General features: G+C 35.3%; 1 protein-coding gene across 2 annotated transcripts in view; it reads right to left on the reverse strand.

Annotated features, from left to right (window-relative positions):
- Window positions 1-8,971: 8,971 nt before the first annotated feature.
- The window catches only part of tusc3 (tumor suppressor candidate 3), a 193,052-nt gene continuing 176,676 nt past the window's right edge, over window positions 8,972-25,347 (reverse strand). For both annotated transcript variants that reach the window (XM_037974776.1, XM_017425591.3), the window contains exons 7-10: window positions 20,045-20,108; window positions 17,315-17,389; window positions 11,190-11,280; window positions 8,972-9,206 (exon numbers count right to left, since the gene is read on the reverse strand). In XM_037974776.1, coding sequence (XP_037830704.1) covers window positions 9,191-9,206; window positions 11,190-11,280; window positions 17,315-17,389; window positions 20,045-20,108 — 246 coding nt within the window. In that variant the 3' untranslated portion in view covers window positions 8,972-9,190. The remainder of the gene's footprint in view (window positions 9,207-11,189; window positions 11,281-17,314; window positions 17,390-20,044; window positions 20,109-25,347) is intronic.

The following is a 25,347-nucleotide window of genomic DNA, read 5'->3' on the forward strand; positions in this document are numbered from 1 at the left end:
AGCATAACGTTTTTGAAATATTTAGAGATCTAAATGCATTACCATGTAAAAAAAATGCAAATGAAGTCAAGTATTTAAAAAAGAATAAAAGTTACAAAAAACAAAAGTCATAGCTGTAATGTAATGTAAACTCAGTGACTCAGCATTCACACAATTAAAAGACAGCCACTAAAACATGAGAATTCATGGATAAGGAAGTGAATTATGAAACAGACTAACAATTACGGTGTATTATATTTTGCTGTACAACAATACAAGTACAAGTACATTTCACAGAAAACAAATGGGATCATTTAAGAACCCGGAAACTTATAGCTTTCTTGCACCAACTGGGTATTACTGTGATTGCAATTGTGTGAGAGTGTGGAGGAAAAACCTTTCCTCCTACATGAAGCACATTCCTCATGTAGTCTAAGCATGTAATTGCTGTTCGTATTGTACAGTGAGAATAAGACTAATGCTCTTTATGCACAATATAAAGCTCTGTACTCTTGTCAAGACTGTTGGCAGCCTGAATTATTTTGAATCATAATCAGCTGCGTACATTAGGTTATTGAAGAAAATCAACAATAAAGATGTGCCATCTCACGAACCAGTGGACAGGTTATAATGAAAATCTCTGAAAGTAATTGCTGGATGCACATCTACAACGGATTAACTTTAGCAGTCAGTTTTATTCAAGATGGCCACCACAGCTAGGCAAATTTAAACACAAAAATGGCTGTACCATTTTACAGATATTGAGCTAAATTTAGTGTGAGAGTCATCCTCAACAACTTCTCTAATCACTAACTTTTCATGCATGATGCCATTTACAAGGTTTCCAGTTTTCTCTGATGATTTTCTTTTAAATTGCACATCTATATTATGTTTTTGAGCCACTAAAAACATTTCAGGCCCCCAGTAAAAGCATAATCTCTTTCTTTTACTTTTGGTAGGGTAATTAGTGTTTGCCCTTTTGAGCTACATTTTGAATGCCCCACTAAACCGCAAAACATTTTGTGCCTTTTCAGCTGCCTATATGGTCGAAACATGGAAAACCTGGGTTTTATATAGACGGTATATTTTTCATATTTCAAATTAAATTCTGTCATTTTGTGCTGTGCCTCGTTACTGTGATTGGTAGTTCCATTAAGTTTAACAAAGGCAATCAGTGGACACAGCTCCCACAGTTAAAGCTTCTGTCTGGTGTGCAGCTATAAAAGTTACTCCAACATCCTAGGAACCAGAACCAGCACTCTGTGTGAACAGTCTCTTAAATTATTGTCAACAGAGTTCATGTGCACGTTTCAGTGCTTCATTATTCCCATAACACAAAGACCTTTAGATCTGATGCTTATGTTTTCGTAATATGCACCAACTTTTAAAAGCTTTAACAACTTCATAGAGTCCCATTCTCCTATCTTTTTTATATATTTTATTGAAATCTGGGGTTCTACTAAAACTTCTCTTTCGATAATAAAAGTCTGTTTAAACATTCTTGTCTTCTCAAATCCAGATTTTCCAGTGATAGGAAGTCTTTGTAAAAAAAAAAAAAAGTTACCAACATTTTGTAAGACATATGAACTGTAATTAGCAAATTGGTCATTTTGTGTATAATCTGTTTTCTTCCAACTGTCATGTATTCACACATACCATACATCCTGACTTATTTAAACCTGTATTTTCTACTCTTATTAAGTGGGATTTAACGCTAGAAGTAAGAGACTGGTTTCCATGGCGATGTGCTGTGGTCTTGGATGGAGAGTGGCAACAGCTCTACACATCTCAGCAAGAGGAAACTTTCAGACTTGTTGAGAAAATTGGCTGCTGTTTCCTGATGGTGTCTCAGGATGTCATCTGGTAAAGATGTGAAGAGAGAAGGTGGTTTCAGACAAGAACCCCGAAGTACAAGAGGTCACTGTGGAAGCTTTTTATTTATGCTTTTTATTCTCAAACCAGAAAGAGAAAAGCAGGGGTGTGGGTATATGGTACGTGTTAGAACTTTTACTTTCAAGTGCCATGTATCGTAGACAAAACAAACCCAAAAAACATAAAAACAAAAACCTATTTTTAAAAGTAATCTGACCTGATTTCCTCTTTTTCCTTTTTTTTTTCTTTTACAACTGCTCATCAAACAGATCCATAATCTACTGATATTATCCCACCAAATACTGTTGAATCAACTGGCTTCAATTTACTTATTTGCATTATTTTAGTCTTTCTAAAGAACATCTGTGGTTTAAACCTAAACTTTAACTTTTTAAAATAGGTTGTTTTTTTCACTCAAGTCGATTTTTACATAATATATGTAAAATGTTAAAAAAAGGAAAAAAAGAGAAAACTGAGCTAATATATCAAGTGCCATTTTAGCACCCACATATTAATGAAGAGATCTGACATTGTAATTTTCAGTTTTAGAACAAATTAAATCCCATTTTCACACACCTCTCCTGTCACAAGAATATCCTAAAATCATTGCTCTGCATTTCTGTAGAAAGCAGTCATCCAGATCATTGTTGCTTTCATGAAAACATTTCATTTTACTGCAGCATCTCTTCACAGTATCAGTATGTAAGATGTGCCCTTTAGTTATTTTTTTGCAGAAATAACTTTTATTATATAATTTTATTTTTTCATTTCTTAATCCTGCTGCAAAGTAGATTTATCAGATCAGTGTGTTTGCTTTTTCTTCTCATGGATTTACAATTCTAATTATAGGATATTGATTCTTTTCTCTTTTATGCAACTTCATTCCCAGAAATTGCTTTTGCTAAACATACCACACTGATCTACTCTCTTAATGACAAATCCTTCTTGTTTTTTTTGTTTTAACATACAGAGGAAGGGGATGCAAGATCCCAGCAGATGCACTGGACATGAGACTGGTGGAATATCTGCTTGACCTTGACTCGATCAAAGGGTTGGTGGTAGGTGGCTGCAGATTCTTCTGACGGTGTAATGGGGAGAAGATGAAAGCCTGGAGGAGACTTCCCTGTGGTGCTCCTGTGCTCCTAACCTCCTGCTAAGTTAAAGACTCCTGCAGCCGCGCAACCTGTGATCTATCTGCCCAGCAGTCTGCAAGCAAGGAAGTTGTGTTTGACTTTATTGCTAATGTCAGCATGAAAACTTGTGCTAATTATCACTAAACACAAAGCGCTGGCCAGGAAGTGCTTGGTCTCCATCCAAATAACCAGACAAGTTAGATAAAACATAAAGAAATCTATGCGCCTGATGGTAAAAGTAGAACATGAGCTGAAAGAAGTTCTCACTGGGATAAAGTTTTAGTGAGAGGTGTAGGTGTTTTATAAGTAAATATATCTTCTTTCCCACTGCTTTAATTCACCCACACATTTCCTTAAGACTGTTCCTCTCCTTGTTCTGAATAATTTTTCAAAGAAAAAAAAAAAGAGAGAGATTAAATTCTTTATAAAATGAGTTCCGTTGCAAATAAATGTGGTAACAGGAGATGTGCCAGACGGCTCTTTTGAATCTAGCGCTTCACAGACTTGTCACAGCCTTATCCAGTATATCAGTAAACTTATCGTTTTATTTGTGCTTTTTCATTCCTTTAACAGACTCCGTGACTCACTCTTCCTGTGCCTTTCCCTCAGGTAATGCTGTTGTGATTGCCATAAATCTTTGTGATTATGTTTCAGAGTAAAGCCATGGATTATCTGCAGGCGGGGGTCGGGGTGGAAGGGTTGGGGATGAGAATTGAGGTAATATTTTGCTGAATTATTATCGCCCCTGCGATGAGTATGCATAAGTGTCTTTTCCCATCAGTTGCGTGATTACTGTAGAAAGTTGTAGAGCATGCTCACAGGCTCTCAAAGACATTGCAAAGATATAAATGAGTTCTCAAACACATCAAGGACTGATGTCTTTCAGTATAAGAATATGAATGATAATGCATTCTTGAGTTAATGAAGTCTCACAAGGAAGTTGGAACAAAACATGGTTGAACATTTGGCTCATGATGATTTCCTATACAAATTAATGTTGTAATCAACATCACATAAATAATGGGAGAAAAAAAAATCCTTTTTTCTTTCCTGCATAAATACATGGTGAAATAAAATGGACAAATCCTTTAAACGAGAAATAAACAAAGAAAAAACAGATGTCAATCTTTTAAACTGTCACACATACAAAAAATGAATTCAAATGAAAGACTTAGCATTCCTCAACAAAAATGCATGCCTGAGAATTAAACAAAGATCATCTTAGGTTGAGAATTGAGAGTGTGTGTTGTGTGTGCCTCAGTTTCAGCTACTACCACACCAGAGTTTGGGTCAACACCTGTAACAATGACTGAATTATAGTCATTTTTATGTTCTGGAAGTTCAGTTAGCTGTGGAAGCCATCTTACATCATTTGTAGATGTACATTTAATTATTATTTTCCCAGAGTTTTGTTAAAATCCATCCATTGGTTCAAGAGATATTTTGGTAACAGACACACAAACGCACACACAGAAAGACACGGGCAAAAAATTGTCTGTCGATAAATATGATGTAAAATAAATAAATCCCACGATGAAAACACAAAAAACAAAACATACGTTCAGCTTGTAAAACTATTAAAAGATGCTGAACAGAGGCAGCCAGGCAGTATTAGTGAGGAGTAGAAAAGAACAGAGAGCAAAATGAAGTAAAGCCATTCTACCATTTTGAGTCATTCCCAAATATAACTTGGTCACACAGAAATATGTCAAATAACCACGCACTCTTATAGTGTTTGACATCATGGAGGTATATAATGTGTTAGTTATATGATTCTCTATTTCCGCGGTTACCAGGGAAACGAGGCCTGCACCAGGTGGTGCTGACAGCAGCAACACGTCAAATCAAATCTTTATTTTGGACTACATCAAAGGAAACAAAATATAATGACTATGACCAACAAAACAACAACAACACACAGAGTGAAAACACAGAGTCTCAAAATAATAAAAAAAAGCTGATGTGGAAAGTATTAATCCCTGTCCTTCTCTCCAATCATTTTCCTCGGTTCTCATGAAAGAAAGAAAGAAATCAATAATCAAAACAACCAAAGCTGGTTCTATACCGTCTCACTTCTTTCCTCACTAATAAGGATGATTCATATCACTGTTTGCACCCACAACCATAAGAAGTGGGCAATCATGTAACTGCTTGTGTTTGTTCAGCTGTCTGTTAGCAAAATATCTTTTGAACCACTGGACATGTTTTAATGAAACTCTTAGTGTTCATTAGATGTACATCTACTACAAATTAACTTTTAGAGTCAACCCTATTCAAGATGGCTGCCGCAGCTAATGTTCCTTAGAAAACCCCAAAATGACTCTAGTTTGACTCGGTAGTGGGTGAGATTCATCTACAACATGATCTGTATTTGAGCACTAAGAGACCATGCAGAATCTTTGGTTAAAACTTTTCCAAGCTAGGTGGTGGGTGGTGGTTAGTCCTCATATTTGTTCCTTTAATGACATAAATACCTTTTCTCTCTTCAAAGCTTTTTGGATATTTACAGTTGAGTGTTTGCTTTTCTCGTGATTATGGGAAATCTTTAAAATCTACCGAGTATTGAAACTTTTGAGTGTTTGACAAAAAGTGCTATATTTGTCTCACTCAGAGTAGTTCTAGTCCCATTCTTATGGCTTATTTTGAAGTATGGAAACTGAAAGGGTATTGATTTTACTTGCATTTTCCCACACTTCCACAAAGAGTATCGGTGTACAGAGCAGAATAAAGGCACATCTTTATAAATGATGGAACTCTTACATGAGAATTGTATTTAAAGGCATAACGTGCAGCAAAAACGTGTATCAAACACACTTCAAATTGCACATATCTACAATTTATAAAGCAAAGTGAGACAGATGTCAGACTTAAACAATCTGACTCAAACTCGGAGCATAATTTCTTATTAAATACTGTAAGTCTGCCTGACTGGTGCTTGATGTGATGATTATTTTTGAAACCAGAACTGGGACAGCCAGATAAAAATGTATTTTTCCTCCCACAATTAGTGTCTCACATGCAGCAAATTAGCATTTCTTGTTGCAGCTGTTTTTTATTATCATACCTAATAACTTGGCAAGAACATCTTTAAATGCAAATCATTAATTGAGGGAGTGTCTACATTAATTCATGCCAAAAGATAATAGTTGCGCACAGAAGCATAAAATTTTTACAGTGACGTAATTTAACAAAAAAAAAATATCACAAATGAAATTTCCTGCATACGCAAATTCTCAGGTGAGAGATTTGAGTTTCTGGCCCCGGGCTGATTTCAACCGTTTCCATGCAAAACATATATTCTTTTGTTCTGAATCAAACGCTTCTGCTTTCAAAAATCACAAGCGACATACCTTGCCAGTTCAATCAAACACGCATATACTCACAGACACACACACATGCTTTGATACAGCTGCACTAAGACAGAAGCACATACCCCCCACCCNACACACACACACCAATAAAAAAACACCAGGGGTGATGCAACAAAACAGCAACAGCACTGATCATAAACACGGTGGCTGCAGTCTGGCTGCCTGGGGAAAGTGTTTGTGGACTATTAGAGCAGAGGTTGGTCTACAGTGAAGGCGGCCTCCTGCCCCGAACACACGGGCAGCCAAAGAGTTTCTTCAAAGTTGATCACGGCACAGCTGCACACCAACACAGCTTAGATAAGAAGGAAAGATTAGACACCAGAGTCAGATCAGACCTGATGGCAGCTAACAGCATGACTACCGAGGGAGGAGAAAAAAAGCACACCAGTGGCTGTGAAATCATTTGTAATACGCAAAGTAAAAACACTGTTATATAAGTTTAAACAATAAAGTCGATAAAGACTCAGCCTCCAAGATTTAAAAGTAAAAGAAAAAAAAGTTGTACTTGTCAAGGTGTCAAATTGAACAATTTAACTATCAATACTCCCTGTGTTACAAGAAGGTTCGTTAAAAAACAAGACAATAAATTGGTAAAAAAAAAAAATGAAGCACTGAAAATTTTCACTTAACTTTTGATAATTGGAAGACATGAAAAAAAAAAAATGTTGAGAGCTTACAACAAGAAGAGAAAAATCACAACTTTTAACCCATAAAATGCTTCGATGCAGTTGAAACAAAACACAAATCTGAATTATAAAATGTTCAGGGGTAAAGTTATATTTTATATATCATTGTGTATATTTTTAACCACAACTGCTGTCTGTGAAGCATCTACATTGATTTCTCTTTGTTTGCAACTACTTAAACCCATTCCAGTCTCCCACCCTACGCCAGTGAAGGTGACATTTGTTCTGCGGTCGTCCTCTGCCTGAAAAGGCCAGCAGCTGAGAGAAAACAGATGGGAAATTGTGCTCTCAGTGTTGATGATCAGTGTTGTTCTACAGTTTCATTCAAGCTTTCCGCAGCAGACGAAGACTTTTCTGGAGGTAGCCTTTACACGTTTTAAAACAAAATAATCCAATCGTTGAACTAAATGTGTCACACTCTATACCCCCTTTTTTTAATAGAAGTATAAAGAAAAAGAACCAGCTACTGTGGATATCTTTCTTCTGTTGGAAACAATCTTGTTGCAGCACATAAAGACAAACTCATTTCCCTCCCCCAATAAATTTAGAGTAAAAATAGCAAAGAACAGGAATCATTTTAATACAGTTGTCAAAATGGTTCCACCATCTGCCCACACTTTGCGGGTTACATAAATGGTTGCAATGCTCAGTCAGCCCACTCGGTGTTTTAGAGGGCAGTTCATAAGTGAAAGAATTAGAAATGCATGTATTCTTTCAGTGACCTTTGCCTCTCACATTCAGAAAGAAATGTTAATATCACTTTAAGTAGCCTTCAGTAAAATCTATTAGTTTGGATTAGTTATTGGAGTTCAGCATTGCTGCAGAAAAACTGGTATTGTCACCTATGTGAGGATTTTTTGCTCAGGGAATTTGTTTCCTGTTTCACACAAGTTAAGTCAAAGTTTAAAATTAATATAACTGTTCTTTTGAGTGAAGTGGTTTTATTTGTCTTTCAGCTTTCAAAAACTTTGTGGATAGAAGTTCTGTGCAAAAACAGAAAAAAACAACAAAGAAAGAACATTCATCCTGGTTTGAAATAAACATCAGCTTGTTTCTCACTAGAGCTCAAGTTCTGCAGGTCTTCAGCTGCTATTAATCGCAGAATGCAATATTTTGTGGATCTGTAGTTCATATATCTGATTATCCATATTATATGAATTACAGTTCATGATGTTAAACTGAACAAAAAGGGGGAAAACATGGTTGTCATTTCCAAACTGTGAGTAATAGGTTTTTGGATAAACAATATTAAAAACTGGCTCCATCCAGAGACTGTCTAAGATTCAATAATAAGGCCAGTTTTTAGCATCCTGATATTAAAATCTTGTTCAGTAAAATCAAATACAGTGGAGCTGTATTTGAGCCCTGTTGAATCGCAGGAACAAGGTTGCAGGTATGATTCCCAGCTGAGGTGTTCGCGCTGTGCGTGGTGGGATTTCTTTGAGTATTCTGGGATACTCCCACAGTTCAAAAAACATATGTTAGGCTAATTGACTGCCTGAAACTGTCACTAGGTGTGTGTGTGTGTGTGTGTGTGTGTGTGTGTGTGTGAATGGTTGTTTTGTTTGTTTCTGTAATGGACTGGTGACCCAACTGATGTGTACCCCACCTGGAGACAGACAGCAGCTCCCTGTGACCCTGAACAGGAACAAATGGGTAAAGAAAATGGATAGATGGATATTCACATCTTTAATAATGCTTTCATTGCTTTCATCATTACTATGAACAAAAGCTGTCAAGTTTTCTAAAACTTTGTACTTAGAAGTTTTGCACCTATCAGTCTTTTGTTCTGAGCTTCACCAACGGCACAATGTTCATAAACAAACATAAATGCATACACTGAAAAGGTTAAAAACAGTCTTGGCTAATTACCTGGATTCCAAAATGTAATCCATTCACTGTTAGGAATTATAAAGAAACAACAAAGATATAGAGACATGCCAAATACCTTTATTTTCAAGTTACAAAGAAAACCCTTTTTTCCCCCAACTTAAACATTAGACGATAGCAGTTAATAAACACAACACAGAAATAGAAAGCCCACCGTACAGACTCAACAGTGACTTTTTCTGCTTCTTTTCAAGTATGTTCTTCTTTTCTTCTACCTCCACCACCTCTTCACCATCCTCTGACCTCGTCTGTTTCCTTTTTACTTAATAAGGAAACTGCAAGAGAAAGAGATTAGTGACAGAGAGGAAAGAGACAAACATGGGAGGAAAACAAAAATAGAAGAACTGAAACACTGGTTTTGCTGTGAATTGTGTTGCACAACAAATTCTTATTCATTCGAGGTGAGAAAAAAAAAACTATCTAAAAAAGGACTGAAAATTCATGTATACATACCAGTATATATACATTTTGTGAAAGCATGTAATCAGACAAAAATCGCTGAAATACTTGAAATCACATTCGTGTTTATCAAGAGAAGTGGGAAGCAGCAGACCCGCCTCTGAATATTTCAAGGCTATATACCATTCAGAATTCAAAACATGGCCCTTAATTATACATAGGAAGTCGCAATCAAACATAAATGACAGCAATTTAAATTGGCGCAACTTGGAGCTCAACCGAAGCGGCGGTAGAGTGTACAGTCTAATCTCAAGACTGAAAACAGAAAAAAACACTTCAAAACATGCTTATCCCCCTCAAACCTTGCTGATAAATGCAGGAATCTGCATAAGTCGGTATGTTAGTGGCAATCTAAGAAAGTAAAGCTCGAGTCTGAAGATGTTAAATTGATCCGTACTCATCGTTTGGACCAAACTGGCTTTCTGTTATCCTATCAGGACCTTAAAAGGGATTTTCACAACTTTTCAAGCATCATTTCACAAAACAAAACTCACACAAAACACCTCATTAATACTAGCTACTTTGCTCCTAATAATTACTTTAATATTGTGTTTGTAAAGTTTATTGGATTCAACAGCAAAAAGCACAATCTAGCCAAACGTCTGAACCTGAAAAAATTATATTTCTTTCTTATTCTTATTTTTGTGATATCTATTATAGGGAAAATTAAAAAAAAACATAAATAAAGTTTTACTTGATCCTTTAGCAAGTGTACAACATTTAAGATGAAACTGGTTTACAAACATCGGTGGATGGATGAATGGAAGGATAAAATTTGTTTTAATAGTTGTTCATCAATCAACTCTGATGTGGATTCAACACATCTAAGATCTCTCACCTACAGAGGTGAGTTTCAGCTGTTGGGAGTTTAAAGCGTTCTGTAACATCCTACAGCTACTCAGTTTGTGATGAAATGGATCCCAACTCAGCAAATATGAAGAGAATAATCTGTCGCACATTAAATCATTTCTGTGTACTGCTGACCTTTAGTGCAAAGTGAAACTGTTCTGGCTCACTAAGCCACAAAGAATTAATGACCACATTCCCAACATGGAAAACATCCATAGATTCATGACTTCTAACGGTCTGGCTGGACGGGAAGATGGGTGAAGACGGGTAAAATGTACTTCAAGACCCAAGAGAACACAGCCAGACTTCAAGTCTTTGGCAAACTGGTTGCTGTAAACTTTAAAAAAAACAACAACATTAAGTTGACCAAACTGGATGCAAACAAGAATCTGCCTTTTTTGGACTGTTTAGTGCACACAGAATGAGAGGACAGCCTCAACACTGAGGTCTACAGGAAACCAACCCACACAGATCAGTACCTTCTGTCTGACTCTCACCACCTACTGGAACACAAACTCTCTGACATCAGAACTTTACAGCATTGGGCTGAACACGTCAAAGTCAAAAGGGAAGGAAAAGGAACAAGAACACATGAAAAAAGCTCTCCAAACATGTAGATATCCTAACTGGGCTTTTGTTAAGTCAGCAAGGAAATCTACAAAACACACCACTGAACAGAATAAAGAGAAGAACAAACACTAAAACATTGTCATCCTTTATGTTGCTGGAGTATCTGAGAAACTCAGAAGGATTTTCTCCAAAACACAACATCGTGGTACATTTCAAACCCAACAAGACTCTCCGACAGAGCCTGGTCCATTCTAAGGACAAAACACCCAAACACAAACAGAGGCAACTTTATGTTGGCCTCAGTGATTTCACACTGTATGTTTTGAGAATGTGTTTAAATAAGTTTAAATCAGATGCAAACAATTCAATTCCTTAGTTACCTGTAGGGGTATCCGTGGTACTTGGACCTGAAGATGGAGAGCAGGAAACTAAAGAAAAACACCACCAGCCCAAGGCCAACCAGGCAGATGACTGCAAGCAGGAAAAGACTGGTATGATTAAAAAATACAAACATTTCACATTTTTTAAAGCTGAAGTTATAATAATTACTAGTAGATGAAATAATACAATACATGTAAACACCTCAAACAATTGGCATGTAAGCTCCAGTACAAATCAAAATTTTGTTCACAATTTTTGTCATTTAAATGTATAGTTATGATGATAAAAGCTTAAGACATCACGTTTCAGTCGTGCCCAAAGTTCAGCTACAAAACAGTAGAACGATTAGCCAAGTTAAGTTGCTCATGTGAAGTCCCTTTGAGAATGACAGGATTATCTCATTACCATGTGACAATATATGCAAACATTAGTAACCATGTTTTGAGGGTATTAAGATCTAATCCACAGCACAAATTAACAAAGAAATGGACTAGACAATAGCTGTATTTATTGTTTAGTTGCATTTAGGATGATTACAGAAACCTTTTAAATGTATAAAAGAAAACATCCAAAACCATCTTTTTTTCCCTCTTTCATGAAGTAGAATCAGCCAGCATGTTACCCAAACTGTAACAGTCAAGATAATAGCCAGCAATAAGTTTTTGAAAATCAATTTGAAAACAAACACTTCACAGCCATTTTCAGCTTTATTTTGACTGTGTACTAAAAACATACCAAACTCAAAAACTGATGTGAATTACAACACCTTAGATTTTGTTATAAACCTTTTTAAGGACAGAATTTGCTGCTTCTGAATTTACATATATTTGCAACATTTTGCACGACCTGCAGACATTCTAATTTATGCATAACAATTATTAGACAATAGCCCGTGAGGATCTTTGACTTCAGCCTAAAGGCAGCCGTTTCAATCATTTCACGCACATCTGTGGTACAGCCACTGATGCAACTCTCTTTGATCTCTCTTCAAATAGACTGTGCTTACAGGGTTTAGACAGGTTACACACTGAAGGCATCCTCTTCTCTTCACATTGCGAGTACACATACACAAACATCCATATTTACGCAACAACTCAGCCCGACAGACACATACTTGAATGATGACACATCCTGACAGGTGAACTGGGTAATGATCTCATTACAGTGAAATGATTATTTGGGGAACTGTGGGTGTTGGGGTTTGTTTGATTGCTATAAAGACATTTACCTAAAAGTTAGCACAGATTAAAAAAAAAAAAACACTTCCCAAACAAAGAACACTGACCTCCAAAGCCCCCAGATCCTAAAGCAACCAATCATCCACTTCAATTGTACTAACAAGACAAATCCATGCAGGTCATACCCTGCAACCTACAAAAACCAAACATCAGCAATTGAAGTCCTAGTGCCACACACCGATGTGCATTCAATGAAGTTCTGAGTTGATGGTTTAATGGCAGAGAAGTTGGTGTGTGTGTGACATCAATCAACAAATATTGGTAAGACTTTACCATTTTTTTTTTACAATCACCCAAACTATATGCTACTGGGATGCAGAAAACAATATTTAAAGCTGTTATCATTGTATTCCCTAGTGGCTATCCAAAAGTTAAATATACATAAGTATATGAGAGTGTGCACACACCACACAGTTGCTAATCCTTAAGAGGCACTGTGTTAAATTAAACTGTCACCACCGACTGATATTGTTAATCAGGGATTAGGATGAGTACCTCTCCAGAAGACTACATAGTGAGATATCCTTCTCACACTGTGTGTTGTGTGTGTGTGGGTGTGTGTGTGTGTGCATGAAAGAGAAAGAGGGTGATGTCAAAAGACAAGATTTGCCAGGAAAACTGTACAATGGATGCAAATCTCTGTATTTGGGGGGTCTCTGGTGGTTTTCATGTTCTGTGTGTTCCAATGATATTATGGTCTGAAAAATATTTGTGTATGAGACATCACACAGTATCAGCTTCTCCTCTTTCACTCTTTACTGGCTCAGCATATGGAAATATTTACAATTCATCATAAGAACCTCAGAGTTTGTGCCGTGACAAAGCTGTGTGCATATTTTTGTAAGACGGCAGCTGAGATGACATTTAAATCCCAACCAAACACCAAGCCACTTTTACATGCTCTCACACATTAAATGCACATGTGTCTTTACAATGATGTGAAGGGCAATCAGACACATGTATGCTACTCATTACTTATTTAAAATATATCATTTTTGAGACACCAGATTGTGTGTTGCATAAAGTTTTAAAGAATGTCCTGACAAATTCTGCAACACAAAAGTGGCTTACACTCACTGACTTTATTGAGAGTAATGCATATTTGAGTGTGAGTCTCCTCAGACAGCCCTTTTCCCACTTGTGTTTCATGTGTTGCCAGATCTAGGTATGTGCCTGTGAGTGTGTGAGCACCACAGGTGAGTTTCTTCATTAAGTATAAAGAGGCATATTTCCCTTTGCTCATCAAATATGACAGCAATCTCAGCGTGTATCTGTGGATAATGACACTCCCAAATGCACACGACCTAAGCATACCAATAAGCTAAGTGATTTAAGACCTTGGCGAAATGACAAGTTGTTTAAGATGAATAATTTCCCTCACTGACAAAGATGGTAAATCCCTCTTGACTGTATGACTTGGCTCAATTCAAATTATGATATACCAGCCTATTACAAATAGAGGGGAAAAAGAAGAAAATCAATATACATATTAGGTTAAGCCGATCTCATTAGGAGCACAAATATAAATTAACGGTGATGCCAAATGGTCTTAAATAGTCATTAAATGATAATTTGTGCAGAATTCTTTTAATGCACCGACTTTAATGGTGATGTAAGATAAATAAGTAGTGGAAATAAACAGAACTTGAGCATTTTTGTCCTCCCTAACTTAAAAACTAATATGTGACTAATTTTTTCTGCACCTTTCAAGTATATGTGGAATTTTTTGAGCCAAATTCTCTATTGAGGATATCATTGTTGAAGCACAAGCTTTTATCTTCAACTTTAGACTGACTAATATCAAAGAATTTGTCAATGCCAACTGATCTGCAAATGCTCTACAGCACGTGCCTGTCTTTGCTACTCACTGAATGAGTCCCTGGACTCAACAAATAATGGAAGCATAACTACAGTTAGAAATACCCAAAGTGGGTAAATATTTCAAGGTTGTAAGCAGTAGTTCAGAGACTGGAATAAAAATTAAAATAAAGTCAACTGCCACAGCACCAGAGTTGGTTGAATGAAATATCAAACTAAGCACGCATATTTTAACTCAGTGGGTTAGCATCCAGCAAGGTATTAGGTCTTAGAGAAGTAATTAACTAGCTGGATACCCATATAAAAATATTTTGTTTTGGGTTAAAGCAGCACTAAATTAGTTATGTAGAGTCACAGTTTGAAATTGATTTTATAGGACTCATTTATTATTATTAATGCTGCACCAATAAATGTTACTTCCACTAATATCAAGCTCCTAAGCTTAATCAGCTGTCTCTGTATAAATATCTGAATTGCTCAATGCAATTTGTTTTATGAACTCATATTTCTCATTGATTATAAACAAAAAGACAGCAAGGTTTTATTCCACACAGTGGGGACACATGAGTTAAACTTTACCTTTAAATATAAACTGTGCTCCATATATTAGACAACACATGGTATGAAATAAGGATCATTTAGTGCATTCAAACAAACCCACAATGAAAAATGGAAGTGCAACTGTTCATATCAGGGTCTGAGTTATTTTTCTTTTTTTTCCACAGTTTTGGAGACAGACATCTGTAACAAACAAACTTCACCCTGATCCAGGAGAGGTGGTACTTTGTTCTTCAGAGACTTACTACACCTTCTGCTGTGCATCTTTGTGGAGGAGGATTCATGCTGCAGCAGGATAATGAGGCCAAATGCACCTCAAAGCTGTGCAACAACAACCCAAAGATCAAAGAAGACCAAGCAGAGGCTTTAGGATTTTCATCAACTTGAGCACTGCTATCATGAAAAGCAAAAGGTGAATACTAAATAGACATTAGATGAATCTAAATCTTCCTAAACTCTATTCACATTGTTGATATCATTTGTGATTGAAGAGGCTATAACAGCCTTTCAGCAGAAGATAAACACATAATCTGCTCTAAGGTTTTTCAGAATATTGGATGTTTAAAACTGAATCCTGGATGTATGCCAAGTATAAAATAAGATCGTCTCAATACTTAACTGACCTGACCACAAAGCAAATATTTCCTAAAACATGCTCTAATAATCATATTTTGAAATTTCTATGTCAGGTAAAAATAATAAGAATGACAAATAACCCTCAGGTTTCTTGTTTGCTTCTTTTATTCTTTATGCTTTTGTAAAAAGCAGTATTACAGACTGAGGCTTTTTTAATGTTACTGGTAAAAGTTGGTTTTCATCAACTAAAACTTTTCAACAAATGGAAAACCAACAGAAATACATTAAAAAAAAATCAATGGGAGTTGGACTACAATTTTTGTTTAAAAGGAGACAGAAGTCAGATGTTTAGGAACACAGTCCTACAAACAGCTGAATCCCATTACTAATGTTTTTTGTTGTGTTGAGATTGTTCCATTTTTCAAGTTTGCATTTGTTGTCTCTGCTGTATGTCCCTTTCACCTACATTTTTCCAGCCCTGAATTAAACTCCTCCATTCACATGTGACCCTCCACATCTCTTCAACAACACTCCACATCCACCAGTGTTAGGTTCATTTATGCAGTAAGTCCTATGCTGACTAACAGAGTGAGCAGCAGCACTCAAATTGTACTCAGCAGTTTGAAAACTATATGGCAGGGATTTAACACCCACATCAACTGATTACACCAACATTCAAGCCTAATCCTCCTCCTATTACTGACCGATGAAAATTCTCTGTCCTCCTTTAGGATAACATTATTCAATTTGCAAGATGAGCAAACCTTTCTGGGGACACTAAGCTGTGTAGCTGGTTTTGGTGAAATAAAATGTTTCCACTGCAGTCTAGTGTAATCTTAATGATGTGTTCCCCGAGTTTTTTTAAATTACCAGATAATAGTTCTGATGATGGATTACAAACAAATGCAAATTCAGAAAAGTTATAGTGTGGAATAAAGTCTGCCCACCGCACATTATATGTAAACAATGTATAAACAACATATTCAACATACACGCACAGGTTCAGTCCTATATTACAAAAGAATTCTTGAGGCAACTTAATTTAATTTACTAGTTTTACCATCTCAATGTGAACTAATCCTACCTTCAGGGCATGTAACCACAAAGGATATATACAGTATATATATTTAAAAAAAAAAAAAAAAAAAAAAAAATTGGCAGGGTGTTGGGGGGGGGACTCCAACGTAACGTACTGCTTCATCAAAAAAGCAGACTCACTTGTTCTGGCTTAGGTCACAGCTCACAACTGGACACCTCGTAGTGTGACATTTACACAAAACTGATCAGTTAAAGTGTTGTGTTAAAGTTAAAGTTTAAGTGTTTTATCTGTTTTTGTCATGATAATTTGCATCTAACATATACCATAAAACAAAGTTTTGTTTCTTTTATTTAAATAACTAAAACAAAGATTATTAACCAACACTTTTTTTTTAAAACTAGACAGTTATGTGACACATATTGTGGGCCAGTGATGATACCACTATATTCTCTTAGCAGGGCATCTAAACAGTGTTTAAACATTTGCATGCAACAGAAGTAGTTATATCTGTAGTACTTATGTCTGTATCAATTGGAATTCATTAACAAAAACTGAACAAACCAAAGGCCTAATGAGCCAACTAAGGTTTGAGACCTTTTTATTTTAGCACCAAGGTTAGTGCATTTTACTGAGTATACAGGTAATGACCCTCCTTCAGGCATATCTTTGAACTCATTTTAATGTATGTACACTGTGTGGTAAAAAAAAAATCTATTATTTGCCTGTTAAATAATTAGTAGTTTCAACAAGTTAGCCAACACAGACACTTTGACCTCCTACTTTCAACAAAGGCATGATTCAAAATGGTTTGTAACAATCAGATGAGGGAAAAGAAGAATGAAGGTGAATTTAAAAACAAAACAAGCAATCAAAAAAGCAGCCTTTTCCTACTTACTTCTCCTCTTGCCAACGTCCCCTTTGGAGGTGGCAGCTTCGTTGAGCAGAACCATCCCCATGGTAATTGCAGCATCTGCAACAATGTTGTCAAGGAAACAAAACGTGTACACGAGAGGACGATGCTGGAAAGACACAATGACCCAGAAGGAACTTCTGGACACACACATGCATTTGCAGATAAGCACATATAAATACATGCGAGAGCAGCACTTAAATAGATTAGAAAGAGTCAATGAAAATTTAAATTGTTTGGACACAATGACTGGAATGAGCGCACGAGAGGAAGCAATATCAGAACTGCCCTACAATAAATTTAATACCAGTGTATAACCTTCAGCTTTTGTTCAGACTGTATTTGAGTGATTTAAATATACTGAAGTCTGTATGCATTTAGTTTGTTTTATATGCACACTTTAACAGAAAATTAGATAATTGTGCAAGACTTAAAGTATAAAAATAAAGCAAATTATGCATGTTTTTGTATGTTCAGGAGAGTGCAACTGATAACATGGTTGCTACTGGTAACAGAAAACTCTTTCGTTCTCGTTTTCCTAATTAATCAAATATGCAGAAGTGCTAAGAAGTGGTGTCTTACCCTTAGAGAAAAAAAAAAATAGACTCCAAATTAAAAAAAAAAAAAATTAAATAAAAACCCACAAATTATTACAAAAGCATAAGCCACACATCAGCACAGACACACATCATGTATGTAACTCACTGACCAAAGCTGTCATATCTTTGATTTTTGAAAAAACACAACAAAACAAAAAAAAAAACAAAAACAAACAAACAGCTTTAAGACTTCATATAAAAGTACCGTATGCTTATTTTCTGTCCTGAGAATGAGAAGAATTGGCAGGAAAGTTTAAGGGATAGCAGCAAGTGGAGATGTTCTAGCTAACAAACAAAAGAATGGATGTAGTGCCAAAATATTCTGTCTGAAGCTTGAATATCTAAATTTCTAGTCTGAGTGATATTATGAAAAATATGGATATGCACACTGCACAACAACTGAGTCATTAAATGTAACATTCCATATTTAATAAGAAAGGGGTTTATTGTGCCCGTACTATGTAAAGGAGGTAATATTAATATTTGATCTTCAATTACAATTTAATTTAAGTGATGAGTGGATTTTTACAGTATTTTACAAACAGTGTAAACAAACATACAACCTTAAAATAATGATAATTATTTACAACCAATCTGAAGCATGAACAAAATTCAACCTTTTCTCCCAGAGCAGGAATTGGTTTTATTATGAAACAGTCAATGATTGTGGTTCTGTAGAAACCTTTTCTACATTGCGATGCTCTCCAATAGTGCATTTCTATGGACGGTGGCTAAATCTAATACGTTTTAGTTTAGTTTGAGATTATCATTTAAGTTACTTGTTGAAATAATAAACCTATCATTATATACAAGTCATGCAAACCTATGTATATTGCAGGCACAGCTATTGCTCTGTTCAACACCTTAGATCTCCTGAAATCACTGCAAGCACAGTCTGACTGGTCTAGGGCTTAATTACAGATTCTTATCTTCAACACGGTCTGCATACAAATCCATAACGACATGATGGGGAGCATGAATAAAAAATTCTGCAAAGGAGGGTACAGAAAAAAAAGGCAAAGGCATCAATATAATGATCTGGGGAAAGTCACAATCTTCATGAAAACAACTAAAACAATCATGGAAATTGGGATAGGGTGTGCAATGTGCAAAATGTAATACACTCAGAAAAAAACAGATCTACTTAAAATGAGGTATGAAACAGCTGAAAAATTTGGTTTGGTTATACGACCTCCCAACCTATACGACATCTCAGATCTGTCAAATCATAGGAAATATAAAAGCTGATGTTTGGGAACCTTTTATAATTTTACATATTTTTCTACATCAGTATGACTCGGAATGAGAAAGACTGGATCATTTTCAGATCATTTACAAAAGAAAAGTTATAAGAGTAAAATACACAGAGTGCATCTATCCTCAGTACTTTCTGGATGGTGCTTCTAAAATGTGTTTACACAACCTGCACAGAAAAGAAGAGTACCTGTGTTAACGTTTTAGCTGGTATGTGTGCTTCATCTAGATGTAATCAGATGGTCGGAAAAAAAAAGAAAAAAAAAAAGTAAACAGTGTGAGCGAGAAAAAAACAACAACAAATATTTCTCTGCAGCAGGTGCAACCTTGGACCAGTTATTTCCATTGGGATGAATACAACAGTTAGGAATGAATGGTATCATTATCCACAAACATACAAAAGCAGCAGTGCAAGTACACATCAGTATACAAGCAGAAAGAAAAGTAGACAAACACGCAGAGAAAAATCTATCCTGCCAAACAAATCCACAAACAAACACACACACACAAATACACACAACGCTTTTTTTGTGAGGAGTTGACTTTGGAACAAATCAGCCAAGGAGGAAAAGTTAAAGGACAATTTCTTGTCTGTGTATTGCCTATTTGTTCAGTCAAGCTGGCAGCATGTTTATCGAGAATGTAAACAGATGGCAGTGCTTTTTATTGCAAAAAACAACAACAACAAAAAACTTGAATGCCATTTTAAACATATACTTTAAAAGGTGCCTTGTGTCAGCAGCTGATGAAATACAGAAATGCATTTCCAGGACGAACCATTTGGCACTTCATAGGCAAACTGCTCTAAATGATTAGTATTTCGGAAAACAAAAAAAGAACAAACAAGCCAATGAAAGGATACTCAGAAGGAGGATGATGTGAGACTCAGCCACAAACTGAGCTTGGCTGCTGCCATGGATGTAACTCTGTGGGAAAGAGAAAAGGGGAAAAAAAAAGACAGATGCATTAGTTTGGCGCTGTTCTTTTCAACTGGCAGCTCACTCAATTCATCAATCATTGAAATTTGTACAGCAAAGAAAAGGTTTGCAGAAATAAAATTTAGATTGGAACTATTTTTACGTTGTGTCAAAATACTCTTCTTACACAACCTAAAATGCCATTTGCCATACCTTTTATACACTACATTATAAAGAACATATGTAATGGGCTCAGAATTTAAAATTTTCCTTTTCCCATGGAATGAAATTCTGCTTGGACAAGAGGAAAATCTTTTGTGTCCGAGTGACCACAAATATGATGCTTATATTTTATTTTTCTGGAGTAAAAAGCACGTTGTAAAGTTGTTAGAATTTTACTTTTGGAACTGTTCACTTAAAAAAGATGGCTGAAATAATCTTTAACGTTATAATTTTATGAACTTGAGCTGGGTATAAAACTAAATGACGTATGTTTATATTTCAAGTACAATAACTGTCCTCGTTATATGATAACTTATACTTGTTCACAACAAAAATGGTTTTCATTTTCTGGCTTAATCACATCTTTTGCTTCATTAAAATAAATGAAGAGAACCAAGAAAAAAAAAGGTCTAATTAACGTATCTGCAAAGTCTAGGCTGCTGCTCAGAAGCTTAAAGATGATTTTATATATGCAAACACAATCTGAAACCTGAGTATGTGTGCAGGTCACTGCAGTAATAGGTGTGGGCAGATGTGCACTCAAGACAAGCTATCTGTTGAGTGTACAAATGTAAAAGTTATATTTTATTCACTAAGTGAACAGCAAGGTCAGCCTGAACCAACAACAAAACTCAGACAAACACTAAAGACTGTATTAGCATATCTTCATGGCCCAGCTTCCAATAAACAAAAACTATAGTGTTGCAGTTTCTCATTTTTATTTTAAAAAGGTAAATTAAAAACATCTCAGAGCACAAAATAATCCAGAAGTCTATTTAGTTTAGTTTGTTGTTAGTTTGCTTGTTTTGTTTGTTTTTATTCTAGAACAGAAATGAAGACTTTGAGTTTAAAAAACAAGAAATAAATCAAAACAAGAAATATTTAGAGATTCAAGTTCATTTCCATAAAATTATCTATCAACTGGTAAGCCAATTTTCAAAAACCTGTATTACTCTTTTCTGTGTCCACGACGTACAATGACTTCCATCGTGGAAATGTTTCTTTTTAAAGAACTTCCTTTCTCTTCAGTGTAAGCAAAACTCATAAATAGGTGAGGCACTTTCTAAAAGTCACAATATAAATCTAAAATCAATGAAAGGACAAATTGCCTTGTATTTGGTGAACTAAATGCTTTGACATGCGAAGAATGTCTAAATTTTCTGTCTCTCAGCTAAATTTGCACTCTGTTATTCAATTTGGGTGAAGATACTTAATGCATGAGAAATAGGCAGGAAGTGTGATAAAAGAATGAAATGTATGACCAGAGATTAGATATTCAACTGTTTATGTTTTACAAGGGCATATGACTCAGCTGAAGTCCAGCTTCTTCAATAAGATCCACTAAAGATAGGCTCCCACAGAGAAATAACTTGGAATCAGGCTACACCAGAGAGCCTTTCTGATAAAAGAAAACAAAGAAAACAAAACAGAGACCCAATGTGACTGACATCTTTCAGTAAGTAGAGTGGAAAAGCAGAGAAACAGACCAAGAGGGACAAAGTAGAGGTCTTAAGGAAATGAAGCAAACATAAGATTATTAGAATCTAAGTTTACGGTACACAGGGTCTGGTTTTCCACTTGACTGACGCAGGATTTAGGGATGGAGCGATGAATAGGAGATGACAATAGAGGTGGACACATTGTCTTGCTTCAGTGGAAAGAAATTAAGATTTTTGTCCATTTGAAAGAAGTGCACACAGACTGAAACAGATCCGTTTTTGTCAATGCAAACTTACTATTTTACTTTAGCCTTTTAGATACTTGCCAAGAGGATGTCCATATAGATTGACAAGTCAAAGGTTCTTTAGTAGCACACAGAAGAAAAAGCTTGTTTGTCAGCTTTAGTTAGAAGTGATTTAGACAATTCCATGCATGTCTAATCACTATAAAAAAGGCCTGTGCAACTTGCCAATGTTCGAGTTTCTCATCTTTTTTCAGACAAATTGCAGGAAATTTACTTGGCCATAGCCACACTCAATCTGTTAAATAAAAGCTTTGCAACAAAATTTAAGACAACTCTCAACAAACCTCAATAATAACAGAAAAAAACTGCAGTTATTTTTTGAGACACAATGCAACCATAGTCATGTGTAGCACATTATGTTATCCAGACTTAAATCATTTGTATGATGAATACAAGTAACTCTGATAAAATCTAATTGACAAATAATATTCTTCTTAAAAGGCCTTGTATACCTTGAAAAAATTGCCAATTGGTTTTTGTTTTTTATGTTGGAGGATTAAACTAAAATTTTGTGTTGAAAAATGACAGTTTTATAGTTCTTTAGATCAAAACTTGAAAGCAGCAATATGCACAATCTCATGCTTCAAATGTGTGTCATGAAAGACTTTCAGCTACTACCACATCATATTTTAGCTCAAAATCTGTAAAACTGACTGGGTTTTAGCTTTTTTTGCATTTGCGAAGAGCTATCAGCTGTGGTCCACGTTGAATTGGATTGACTCCATAAATTAATCAGATGTAGATTTACATCCAGTGACTGCGTTCTTAAAGTTTTATTGAAATCTGTCCAGTGGTTCATAAGATATTTTAACAGACAGATACACAAACACATATGCACAAACTTAGGCAAAATTATTATCCCTCGACTTTTGCTGGAAGATGACAATAATAAAGTACTAAACAAGTGCGTTCTTTAAGGACATCTCACTGCATTGTTTCCTTAGAAAAAAAAATGCAGCATGAGGTTGTAAGCAGGAGCAGTGCTTTTGGGTTGAAAAATTTCTCAATCCATGGCTGGGCACTTCCAATTAATCTGATGGATTAGAATGCAGGAGTTTTATTCATTAGTGTGCAGAGCAGAGTGTGTATGTCTCAGTTTATCTACATAAACAACACCTACAAACTCAAAACCACCGGATGAAGTTCGAGGTTGAGATAAAATTTGTTCACATGACAAAACGGACTGTGTGTGAAATTAGGTAGTCAAACATTGTTTGCTCACCCAACAGTCTCATTCCACAATTTGCTTTTACTTCTAATTAAATACCAAACGTACCAACATAAATCAGTCCATACAATGGTGAAAAAGCCAGAGAAAGTGGCACTGATATAACAAAGTAGTTATAATAGTTTTTATTTAGTTTTTTTTATAATAGTTAGGCTGCCTTCAGGCTAAGGCCTTCCTTGAAAAAGAGATATGTGATCTCAATGGGATTTGCCTGGTTAAATAAAAGTAAATAAAATAAAATAAAATAAATATTTTACATTTATTTAAATCACAATGGACTAAGATTAGGAAACTTCATACAATATCATTAAAAATAGGAATAAAAGCCACTTTCAATAGTTCTGTTGAGACTATATTCTAAAAAAAAATAACACTTAAGGAAAAAAAGTTTAGTGGACTCCAAAGAAAACCGCACTTGTGTACATTCATATCTGTAAGTGCTTCAGTCAATTCAGTAAATGCTTAAGTTGAACCTGCTTTCATTAGCAAGTGTACTGCATCAAACCTGCGCTAAAATGTGTACCCACATGGCAAGGTCATGAGCAAAAGCAAGCACCGGCTTACATTTATCTTAACCTCACTACTATTGGTTCAAATTTATGGCAGCAAATGCAATAAATCCAAAACTCATAAAACAGTCTGTGTGTTCATTATAATTAGTAAACATTATATCAGTGGGCAGCCACCTGCTTATATACTTGTTTATTCCATATTAGTTTCTGCTTTATCTTCTTTTTTTAATTCCTTAATAAATAAGAGGGGAAAAAAATCTAAGGTTTCCTCTCAAAATAAACTTTTAAAAACAGGAGCCTTAATTTTTTGTTTACAATTAATACACTGATAGAACTTTTTTTTTTGGCCTGTTGACACATCTTTTCAATTTTAAATAGACCAAAAGTAGAACACACAGATGCTGGGTGGATTCATACTGAAGTGCTGTCTGGTACAACTGCCGTCTACAACCGCTCCAATTAGTTTGATGGATTAGTTTTCTTTTTTAAGATAACAAGCTCAGCAAATGAGGCTGGAGTTGGTTAGTCTTGATAAATGAACAAAATAATTTGGTAAGAAACTTTTAATTTTTGGGCGCAAATAATTAAAAAATAAGCGTAAAACAAAAAACGTTTGTTCATCTAAAACTATTAAAAAATAATAAATCTTAGAAAAAGAAAAAAATGTCATACGATTAAATGGGGTTTTGGTGTGAACTGCCTGAGACAAAAGTGAACATTAGTATTCTAGGAGCTTCGTTTAATCAAGACTCGAAACATCAGCTAAGAGTTCTCGTACCAATCACCTCCTGTGACGATAATAAATATTTAGAATATTGAAATTATACTAACATATTATTTAATTATTATATTAATTATTATACCTCTAAAGTCAAAATGATGTTAATAAATGTATCTACTTTTTCTGAGATGAGACCAACACAATGAGGCTCCCTGCCCCGTCAGTGAATATACCAATATTAATTAGTTTATTTAAAGAGTTCATAAAAAGCAAAACAAACGAAACTCAGTGGTCAGATTTTGAAGCAAATTATGTGTCTGCCGGTTATGTGTCACAGAGAAAGGCCAAAGTCATCTAACAAGACCAGAGGACACTATAACAAGTGTCAGTGCAAAATGTCTGCAGTGTGTCACATTCTAGCTTCCTTCATATTAAGAAAATACACATGGGCAGTAACACAAGCGCCAATAAATGTCATGTTAGGAAGATTTTTATGCTTGGCATCAGTTCAAAGTAACGTCTACACTGATAACTCAAAGTATGAAAGCAATGAATAAAATTTGCTGCCTTCAAATTCTCCTGGTCAACATTTATTTCCTGTAAAAACATCACAACATGAGCTGTTCATCATTGTGGTCCAAAAAACTTTTACAAATAGCCTTATGCATCTTTTTCCATTCTGTGTCAGGTATTTACAGGTGCTGGTCATAAAATTAGAATATCATGAAAAAGTAGATTGATTTCAGTAATTCCATTTAAAAAGTGAAACTTGTATATTATATTCATACATTACATACAAACTCATATATTTCAAATGTTTA

The sequence above is a fragment of the Kryptolebias marmoratus genome, linkage group LG3 (genome assembly GCF_001649575.2).
Source record: "Kryptolebias marmoratus isolate JLee-2015 linkage group LG3, ASM164957v2, whole genome shotgun sequence".
Taxonomy (NCBI): Eukaryota; Metazoa; Chordata; class Actinopteri; order Cyprinodontiformes; family Rivulidae; genus Kryptolebias; species Kryptolebias marmoratus.